At 37.9% G+C, this 11,134-nt stretch overlaps 1 protein-coding gene across 14 annotated transcripts in view; it reads left to right on the forward strand.

Annotated features, from left to right (window-relative positions):
- The window catches only part of ZNF536 (zinc finger protein 536), a 345,380-nt gene extending 334,560 nt beyond the window's left edge, over positions 1 to 10,820 (forward strand). For all 14 annotated transcript variants that reach the window (XM_021282082.2, XM_065028364.1, XM_065028359.1 and 11 more), the window contains one exon: positions 7,787 to 10,820. In XM_021282082.2, the coding sequence (XP_021137757.2) occupies positions 7,787 to 8,022 (236 nt within the window). In that variant the 3' untranslated portion in view covers positions 8,023 to 10,820. The remainder of the gene's footprint in view (positions 1 to 7,786) is intronic.
- Positions 10,821 to 11,134: the final 314 nt, after the last annotated feature.

Genomic DNA, 11,134 nt, shown 5'->3' on the forward strand with positions numbered 1-11,134 from the left:
TTCATGTAATGTTTAATATTTGTTTAGAAGGACTTGTTCATTTATTCTGCTGATGCTCTGCCTTTATTTTCCAAGAAAAGATCGGTTTCTATCCTAAATCAAAAGTTCCTGTGTGAAAAGCTTGCTCTTTTGAAAAAGAAACAAACCCTGTGCTAACTGTCCAGAGCTGAGTAATCCTGTTACTTCATTAGATCTTCAAGAAATTTGAAGTGTTTGTTTTCCCAGGAATTGCAAGTCTCCATTATACTGCCAGCAACTTCACTGGCCATTTAGTAACTTGCTTATATTTAGTGTACTATAGAGGGCTAGCAAGTTCCTTGGTCTGCTTCCAAATAATTATAATTTCCATGCTCTATATAACAAAGGAAACAAATGTTAAATTACTGATATTTTCCATAATTTTGTGACTGATTCGTTTAATAAACTAAAAGCTTTTGTATGAAGGAAAGTGACAGAATTTTCTACTTATTTCTGTTTATCATGAGTGTCCAGGTAGTTGTTAGCCCTGTGTCACACTGATTTACCTTTGGCTTCCTTTGGGTTCGTTTATTGGTAGTTTTTTTTTTTTTAATTCTTTTGCTTTTAAAGGAAATTTTAGTGTGTGATAATTAGTGCTTGTAACCTTTTGAGACAGGAATTGAATTGTTAGTTCAAGTGCAGTTTTTATTTTAGGAGGAATGTGTGAAATTAGCTTAATATTTTAATAATATGTGTTAAAGACAAAGTGTAGCATCAACTTCTGCTTTTCCCTGCCATCATTAAACCCTTTAGTATGCTCATCAGCAAGTTGAAATACATACTCAGAAACACCAAACACTGTATAATACACTAAATCAAGAACAGACCCCGTCTTTGATTGCATTTCAGGAAAGCCATGTAGGTATCTGAGCGTTTAATTTGATCCGATGAATGGAGATATTTTTTTTTTTTAAGTTAAAATCCTTGAAACAAATTAGTTACAGATGAGGTATTTTCTTTTTTCAGCTCTTCTGCAGCCAATGATGGTTCCGTCATTTGCCACCCTGCTACCGCAGGTGCCTGTAGATCACGTGTATGTCTCAGCCAAACACTGGGGCTGTGGTGCTACACGGTGGCTTTGGGACAGGTCTTAAACCCAAAGTTATCCTTCCTATAACCTGTAGCAGGAGAACAGCTTCTTGAGATGGAAGCTCACACTTTCAGACCTGAGCTGACCCTGGAAGTGTCTGATCTGTGTTAACGAGGGTCGATTTAGGTCTCTACTTTGGTGCCTCTTATCGCGAACAATTCCTTTGTTTGCTCTTAGGACTGTTTGCAGGATTGAGTCTGGAAATGAAGGAATCCAGTTGAATGGGGGGTAGTCAGGAGCTGCTACAGCTTTAGGTGCCCCATGCGAACCACACAACCCCAAGCCTTAGCTTTGGTAGATGAAAAGATTAAAATGTTCCCAGGCCTTCCTAAAATGCATATAATTATGCTTTTGTGTATATACTTTTACAGTAAATAATGAAAAAATCTCAGGCATGGTTTTTTGGTTTTATGTTGTTTTTTCTGGTCAACATGAAATAGAGTTTTTAATTTTTTTTTTTTTTTTTGTAATCAAATAAAGATATAAACTTCACAGAATGTTGTTATTTTCCCAGACGACCATCTTGGTTGGTCCTGGACCTGTCTGTAAACATATACTTTTCAATTATTTTATAAAAACTTTCATTACATATATGAACCTGATTGTTTGTACTTTAATCTGTCTGGTATTTTGGGAGTTTCACAAAATGCATATTTTGAGACCAATAAAGTGGAATGGCTTGATCAGAGCCATTATTGTCTATTGGACAAATATATTTATTCAGCATTTTCCCATCCATACTGTTATGCTCCAGATCAGAATGGCTGTTTTAGAGCCATTCTGCTCTCCTGGGTAATGCATGCAGTACTTGGGATCTTTGCTGTGGATAGTAAATATATTTATGAAAATTTATATGTTAAAAAAAGGAAATTGCACTAGCCAAAATTTAAATGAAAATAGTTCTCCCTTTGCAAAGGCTTGTTATTATGCTCTAATAGCGTCACTTTAAAATGGCAGCATTCACCAAGATGCCTGGGACCCTGAGGTTGTGATCTGAGAAAGCCAAATGTTCAGCCCAGTAGTCACTGCTGAGAACTGGAGATGCTCGAAACATATTTTTTCCTACATGGAAAGCACATGGCCATCATTACCTGCCCTGACGTCTGAGGCAACACACATTTCATCTATTTAAAGATGTTTATACCTCAAATACAAGCTTGTGTAGGAAAAGAGCTTTAAAGCAGCTCTTCTTGGGGTGGTCCAGGCTCACTGAAGGTCTGAACATGGCTTGCTGACTTGGCACGGCAGCAGATGTGTGATTACATGGACCAGTCCACCAGCAACGTTGTGGGACTGAGCATCTCAGTGCAGGAGGCGGTGTCCAACCATCCTGAGCCACGGCAGCTGCTCAAGAGTGCCTGGTCTTGGCTGGAGGTGGTCCTGGCCATTTGGGTTTGCTAAAGCAGCCCAGAGGTCAAGTCCAGATCTTCCGTGTCCGACATCTCAACTAAAGAGATTTGCCTCCAAGAAATTCAAACCTTTGAGGCTTTTCAAATAGTTCTTAGTGAGGGAGTAATTTATTTCTTTTAAAGAGGTAATTGCTGTTATTTTCGATTTTTACCGGAAGGATATTCTTAAACAAGGCAAAGAAATCTGAAGTGAGTTTGCCATATTGCATTGCAGTAAGTGCTATAGCCATTGGCCATCTAAGGAAAAAACATTCTGTCAGATAATCATGGCCATTTTTGCATTTTAAGGGAACAAATGTCATATCTAAGGAACACATTTTATTCAGGACTTAATTATAATTTATAGTACATTGCACAGCATTTGTTTGCTGTTCATCATTTTATTGCTCTTCTGCCTTTTCTCTAAATTTATGCATTAAATTGTGTGTCTGTATATGTGTATCTGTGTGTATATATGTACACATATGCAATATAATAAAAAGCGGTGTAGTGGGGACAACAGACGGCTTGTGTGTAATGTATTATTGGCATTTTTCTTTCAAATTACCACTTTCTTGCTGCTTTGGGAGAAAGCCATGATTTTGCTGTGATTAGTACACTTTTAACAATCTGGAATAAATTCCTGATCTTATTCATGTGACTAGTCCAATGCCCATTTTTACGTTTTAGTGCAAACCCCTACATATGTGCCTGTAATACCACAAAAATCAGATGTTTCTTTGTGGAAATTTTTATAGAATTTGGATGCTAATCAAATATTTTTAGAAGTGAAGAATTAATGCAGCTTGACCATGTAAATGATTTTTTTTTAACGAAAAAGGCTTTAGTATTCATCACTCTCCCTCTCTTGTTTGTGTATTTCTTTGTGCTAATCTTAAATAATGGATCCATATCAGAGTTAATAAATTAGTAACTATTAGCAGTGTTTGGATTACAATAAGTAACCCAATGACACTTTGTTGACATTGACTTTTTATGTGTTCCAATAATACATTTTGAGTTTTAAAGATAAGACAAAGCAAAATAGGTTTTGCAAGTATTTGACTCCTTAACAACTCATGGGTAATGGCTTTGTTTAAATCCAAGGCCCTTGCTTTAAATATGCTTTCCTTTAAACAATCCTAAGACCCAGACTTTGAGATCCATGTCTTTCTCAAAACCTGCATTTTCTGACTCTGTTCAGCTGATGCACCGTGTTGGGCTGCATCAGTCATGCCATGTTATGAAACCTAACACGATGTGACTGATGCAGGCTGACGTGATGTGTCACAGGGCAACATATCAGATCACAAACTTGAAAGAAAAGAAAACAAACTTTTTTTTTTCTCAAAGCCTAAATTAATGAAGTGGTATGTATTTTTAAAAATGTGGACTAGTTTCAAACATCGAGGGATTTTTCTAAATATGGGTCCCACAAACAAGTTCTCCATCCTGACCAGAAGGTACTCCCACCCACACTCCTTGTTCTCTCCAGGGTACAGTCAGAACTAGAGATGATGAGCCTTGGGTCATCTCAGCACTGCTGCTGTTGCTGGGTCTGATCCTGGAAGGTTTGGTCACTTCCAGAGGACAGACCTCAGCAGGTGCTGGGGTAACCACCCGTTGTTGGCCCACCTTTGCTCTAATTCACCTTACTACAAATACAATGCATTACATGTTAGCTCATGAACTATCAGCAAGACTTTTTTTTTCTTGGAAGGGCTTTCATATAATTTTATTGGAAGGTATATAGTGGGTAAAATATATATGAACTATAGCTTGCTAAGAAAGAACCTACCAACCCCTGCTAGATAAAACATTATAAATTTATTGCCAACTTATCTGGGAAGGGTTATTTTAAGAGCCTGCTGCCCACAAGTTTTGAGCTAAAATTAATGGATGGGATACCTTAGAGAAATGGGCATTTTCCTTCACCCCTTAGTTACAACAGAATTGCAGATATTGTTATCTTGCAAGTGAGAATAATCTCTAGTTTTTGTACTACTTCTGCTGTAAACAATGTACCGCTTGCTTTCCTATGACCCTCAGTCTGTATACATATTTATATATTATTCATACTGGATTAAAAATGAATGTGCTCTTTACCACAGTTGTACTGCATAGTGACAATACAAATTAACTTATTGTGTACTTACTTTTCACAAGGCAGTGATGTGAAATTTTGATGGCCTGAAAAAGTCAGTCGTGGGGGAGGCAATGCAGAACTGAATCCTTGTAGATGCACTTTATATTGTCTGATTTATTAAAGTGCATTGAATTAATAAATGACATTCTCTGTATGGAATTGTGCAGTTTTGAACTTGGTTCAGCGGTGGGCAGAAAGAGTTTGCTTTTAGTCTGGTGCATCTGAGGTGCTTAGCTACACTTGTGCTTTGTGGATTCCTTGTTTAGAATTTGTTCTTTGCAGGAAAGAATTAGGATGACTATCCAATGATAGCTACATGTGGGCAAAGAGCTGTTTGGTGAAACCTCACACTGTTGGCTAGTGGTACCAATTCTAGCTAAAACTGTGTAGTGTATTTCTGTGCTACACGACGTTTGAGGGGTCCGGAGGGTGGCTGATGGGCATGTTTCTGCTCACTCCTGAAATGCCATCACTCTGTCCGTGCTCCCTGAGCAGTTATCAGAGACATTATATCATCTATGGTACATTCAGTCGCTGGTCATTGCAGCACACAAGGAGGACCAAATGGACAGGATATCTTTTTTGCTTTTTCCTTGGCATCAATAAAAACAGAGTAAATAAAGCTGCACCATTTGTCACAACTTAGCAGGGCATCTTCTGTTCTTAGCAAGGGAACCAGTCTTCAGATGGTCAAATGAAACACTGCAAATACTAAGGGAGCTGGTGCTGCTGGTGTAGATAGTCTCACATCTAAGTGGATGTAAAAGTGGTAGGCCTTTATCTTTTGGAGAAAGAGAAAAGTCATTTCAGGTCTTCATTGAGCAAGTCTCCTTCCCCTTTACCCAACGTTTGTCCCACTTTCCCAAGGCATTTTGGCACCTCTCTAAGCAGGGTATGCAGTAGACCTCTTATCTCTGCCCAGTCAGAGTCATTGTCCAGGATGGAGAAAAAGAAGAAGGAAAGAAAGTCCATAACTGAGCTGTGAAATCTGGTAACTATCCATCTCTGACAAAAAACAGAGGAGATGTAGTGGTTTTCTTAGTGGTTTTTGTTTTCTTGAGTTTTCAAATATTCCTGTGTTTTCTGAAACAATGAAAATCAGACTTTCTCTGGACCTTTTTCATAGCCAGATAGTTCTGAGAGTGCTTCCAGTTTTCAAAACTATTATATTCAAAATTTTTCAAGCATATTTGTGCTTCTGTATTGATTTTAGGACTGATTCTAAGAGGCACTAGGGACACCTTCTATCTCTTCATTGACTATTTCCTTATATCTTTCATCTGAAATTTTTCTATAAAAGCCCAATCCAATTTGTGTAACGTCATCTATGTAGGTTTCTTCCATTGCTATTGCTATTACACTTTCTACTGAAATTTGACTTTGTAATGATTAGCAGCTTACAGATTTTATTTCTTTTTCCTTAGGAAGTTGTTGAGGAAAATGTCTGTCTTTATCTCAGGAGAGAACTAGAAGATCAATCCACAGTCTATTTATGCATAAACATGCATATTGGAGGTCTCGTTGGGGTGGTCACACTTCTGGCAGTCTTCAACTTGTAAAAGCAAAGGGTGGAGAGGAGCTTTCCATCCTTGAGAAAGGAAACATGCCTGTAGTCCTGGGCATGGGGCTTAGGTAGCTGTGGACTGGATTTAACACTTCTTTCCTCTGTTGTAGCAAGTGCTATGTTTTGGAGGACTCCACCTTCAAGTGGTAGTTTTTATGTTACAGTAAAAATGGCAAGTAACTTGAGCAACCCAGAGCACTGATGGTGACTTGGGTGAATTTACTCTGCTAGAGATGCTCATGCTGGTGTGCCAGCAACAGCACAAGGTTAAACCGACATTTCTCCAGGGTCCCATCTCTGCTGCGGGGACTATGGCAGCATCCCCACTCCAGTACAGGTATTGGGCCAGTGCACGACAAGTGTCTATTTGCTTATCTGCTAAATTCCCACTTAAAACAGAGGTCAGATGGTCCCACACCCTTTGCACATAGCAGGAAGAATAGTTCTCCTCCTCTCCTACACCAGTGTCTGTTTTATGCCTGCTAGGCAGTTCCACAACAACAAAGGAAAATGTGCTTTTCAAATGTGGAGATAGGGTATTGTTTTTCACTTATCCTGGCTTTATGTAGATGGTCTGGCACATTTATTTATTCATTTATTTGAGCAAATTAAAGCACGCTAAGCGCATTTGACCTCAGATGGTCCTGGTTTAAGTTAATTTCAGAGACAAAGCTCATAAAGTTCCAGTAAAACACATCAACAACTTCCCAGCATAGGTTGAAATGTGATTGCTGAAACATAACCTCCAAAACCAGATACAGCATGGAGATTCAAAGTCACAATAATCTGAAAAATATGGGAGAGTATATTGATAGCCTTAATGAGAAGTGATATCTTTCATTCATGCCTTCGTTTTGCAGTTGCTTGCTGTTTCACCCACAATAAGTGCATCTATCTGATTTTGTGCATTAACATTCCTTTTCTAATCTATCTTGGACATTTTATTTTAAAGCTGGTGATAACCTCAGGCCCTGGTCCAGCAAACACTTATGGTCTTGCGTATCTTTACTCACAGGAGTAATCTCACTGGAGTAAATGTTTGCAGGTTTGAGGCCTTGGTTATCTCAATTCGTTATTTCTTTCCATTAAAAAGTAATCTGTGTGATTAAAATAAAACATACAATTCTTTACTCCGAAACCCACCCAGAGACAAAGTGTGTTTATTAGACTAAGAGTCTGCACATTGTCATCCTTGAATTGCACTTCAATAAAAAAGATAATTAACAAATGTAAAAGAAGGCAGTCTCGTATGCAGTTGCACTGTATTTACAAGAGTTTAGTTTGGATTGTAGACTAATGGATTTACAGCTGGGTCTGAGGAGGCAGATGAAATAGCTGCATTTCTCCAGAAAACTGGAAGCAGGGAATTTTTAAAATGCAGGGGTTTTAACTAGGTGTCATGCAAATAGCATGGATTTCTTATTCTTGCACAAGACAGGCAGTGATGTCCTCCACCCAACAGAAGATATTTCTGCTGGGGGGTCCAGTGTATACGCTTTTGTCAGGCTGCACAACGGTCGGGTTTCCAGGCACCGCATACATAAAATAAAAAACTAACCAGACTCTCATCTGTCACGCAGGTCACAGGCCTTTCCAGTGCAGATACTGCCCGTACAGTGCCTCTCAAAAGGGAAATCTGAAGACCCACGTTCTCTGTGTCCATCGCATGCCTTTTGACAACAGCCAGTATCCCGACCGCAGGTTCAAGCGCTCCAGAGTTGACTCCGAAGCTTCTGGGAATTTGGAGGAACCTGCAGCTGTCAAAGCGGGGAGCTCGGCAGAGCTGGCGGAGGAGGGCGGCAAGGCCCAGGAGTGACGCGGCTCGGCGGATTCGGCTCCATACCGCAGTAGCCTTTTACACCGGGTTTAGATTTGCATTGGGGTGAGGGTCAGCAAACTGCCTTCCAAGGGAAGGAACGGTGTGCGAATTCCCAGAAGTGTACAGGATGCTGAAAACGTTCAAATATATGTATATATACACGTACATATACACGTGCATATATATATTTATGCACACACAGAGATAGTCATACACACATTGAATATGTATCTACACACACACACACAAAGTACACATATTCCATATGTTTGTGTGTGCGAGTTTAAATACATATATTACACACGCAAAATAAATTTCCAGCCTTTGAAAATGGCTGCTAAACTGTTACCTGGCAACAAGTACTTCCAAACAATGTAGGTGGGATAATAAAGTGATTTAAAAATGTTAGGAGGTCGTTAGTTATTTGAAAAGCAGGGCAATTTCAAACTTTAAAGTGGTCTTTGTCCAAAAATAATGCTCTTAACAGAAAAATGATACCGTCTAAACGATTTAGTGTTGCCTTGAAGATTGAGGGGCTGTGTTTTCATTGTTGAAAACACCTTTATAATATGACACCAGCTGCTGTCATTTGCCTAGCATAGTAATGAGATGTGTTGGTAGACTGCCATGGTGCCAGTCTGACTGGAGCTGTCATTGCAGAGAAAATCAATTCAAGTGGTGTTGCAACTGCAGTATGGGAGAAACCTTAGACGGCCCATAAGCTGGGGTCAGTACTGACCTCTATTGAAAAGTATGGTGGTATTACATTTTTACATTTTCTTGTCTTTTTTTTTTTTTTTTAATATACAGCCAAATGAATCAATGGTTAGAAAAAATCTGCAGCTCGATGTGTGGTTGCAGATTTGAAATGTAATTCCATTTTTTGTAATCATCTTGCAGTGTTGAGGGAAATGTTTTTATTCCTTTTTTATTCCTTGTTGATGAAGAAGTTGCTATAAAAGTAGAAGTACAATATGTAGAAATACTGTTTAGTGAAACTAGTCATCCTTGTCTATAGAAGGTGCTAGTGAGAAACAGAATTTTATTATATAGAATATTGGTGATTTTTTTTCTTCTTCTTCTGTTCTTTTCTCTTCTTGTTGTTTTCTTTTGAGCTTCCTTTACTTCTTTTTTTTTTCACTTAACGAAGGATTCCCCAGTCATGGTTAATTTTCCTGTGTTAGTTTTTGTAAGTGTTACAGACATAGTGCAGAAGGTTCATCTGGAGCAAGCTCTTATAAAGTAGCTTGATGTAAAATATGAATCCAAAATTTCTGCTCTTTGTCTCTAATGAAGAAAAGTGTTTTAGCTGATATTTCTTTGGTTTTGTAAAACAAATATGTTCTATATTTTTGCAGATTTTACCTTTTTTACTGATTGGTTACTCCAAATTTAGGAAGGTCTTTGTCACATAGGAAGCTTTCGAGAGACTATAATGAACCACATACTTTAAAAAGTAAGAAAAATAACTAAAGGTTTATTCTGAAATTCTCTGAATGGCATAAAATTTTAGCCTTCTAATGTACTTCCTTTGATAGAAGCAAAATTGGTGCTGTTTATTGTGATGGTTGAGAAGTATTAACTTCTTCTAAAACAAAATCATCCAGACTTAAAACAAAAAAAGTCAATATTTCTTTGCAGGCTGGGAGCACAGATTAAAACCCCAGGGCCTTAAAACTTCAGCTCTGCCTAAAGCAGTTTACAAAAAATACTAAACTGCAATCAATGTAAATAAAATAAAATTCTTAGCGCTACCCTGAGACTGGAAAAAAAAATCTCAGGCTAATAAGGAATACGGTTTGCATATGCTGTCGGAAAGGATGTCATCCAACTGAAGTTTCAGTTTAAATGAGGTCACTGTGTAACTTGGACCCATCTGGCACAGAGCAAGCTGCTTTTCTTGTTTTTCTAGTATAGTTCTCACTGCCTTACTTAAACCGAGTTGATAAACTTAATGCAACTGTTTCTATGATCCTAGATAAAGGATTGAAATGTTATTGAAACTTTCTGACTGTAGTAAGCTTTAGGATTTTAACTGCACTACTGTGTTTGGTGACTGTGTCAGTCGCTTGCTTTCGTGTGTTTGCGCCGCCTTCAGTATCTTAGCAAAAAAAAAAAAAAAGAAAAAAAAAACGAGGAAAAAAACCCCCGAAACCACCCCCCACATTCCATTTCTTGCACTTTTTGAGCTCTTTCAGTATTCTTTTGTGTCTTCTGAGCATTTTCAGATACGACAGGCAATAATTCTGTTTGTGACACTGGAAACATCTCCCGCTCCTTGTGATGTGTGTGTTGATTCCATTTGGTCGGGTGCTACTGTCCCTCTCCTCCCCTCTGACATCGCCCTTTTTTCCAGAACATTTGTAACTTGTAATACAAACAAGTGACAGCAGCAGTGATGCATTGTCAGGTTCTGAATATCATCATGCTTCTCATATCTAAACATGTCAAGTTTTTCTCTGTAACTTCTGTAGTCTGTGATACTGGTCATAATACTGTCTACATTCCTACACAAAGAAAAATTTCTATCTTGGAGGAAATCTGAGATCAATAGAGTAGAGGATTTTGTTGCTATGCTTGTAACAATTAGAAAACTTTGTATTTAAAGTTTATTCTTGGTCATTATTTATTATTATAATACATCAGTTGACAGAAATTTATTCTGGTATAGAAGTATTAAAAGTTGTTTTTTCAGCAATGACTGTTTTCTTTCTGCTGTTAGAATAAAAATGTCTTTGAAGCAGTACAGTTTTATCCAGTGTTTTACGCAATAAAACCTCTACCTCTGAAAAAAAGTTTTCCTACTTGCTTATGTTTATTAGGAACCGTTAAAACTTTATTTTCTGCAGCTTTGTCAGATTAAAAAAAAAAAGTCAGTAAATTCACAGTTGTTAGGCAGTTACTGGAGTGTATTATGCTGGGTGTGTGTGCTCAGTCCACTTATTAAGCTTAACAAATCTATATACAGTATATACATATATATATTATATATATTGTGCTTAATTAAAAAACTGTGGAAATCTGTTTTAGCATGTAGTAATAATTGTTTTATATACTACTACTTATGTACTATAGAAAAAGTCTTGGGGTCTATCAAGCTTCGATTTGA

Source organism: Columba livia, chromosome 13, assembly GCF_036013475.1.
Source record: "Columba livia isolate bColLiv1 breed racing homer chromosome 13, bColLiv1.pat.W.v2, whole genome shotgun sequence".
In the NCBI taxonomy this organism is placed as follows: Eukaryota; Metazoa; Chordata; class Aves; order Columbiformes; family Columbidae; genus Columba; species Columba livia.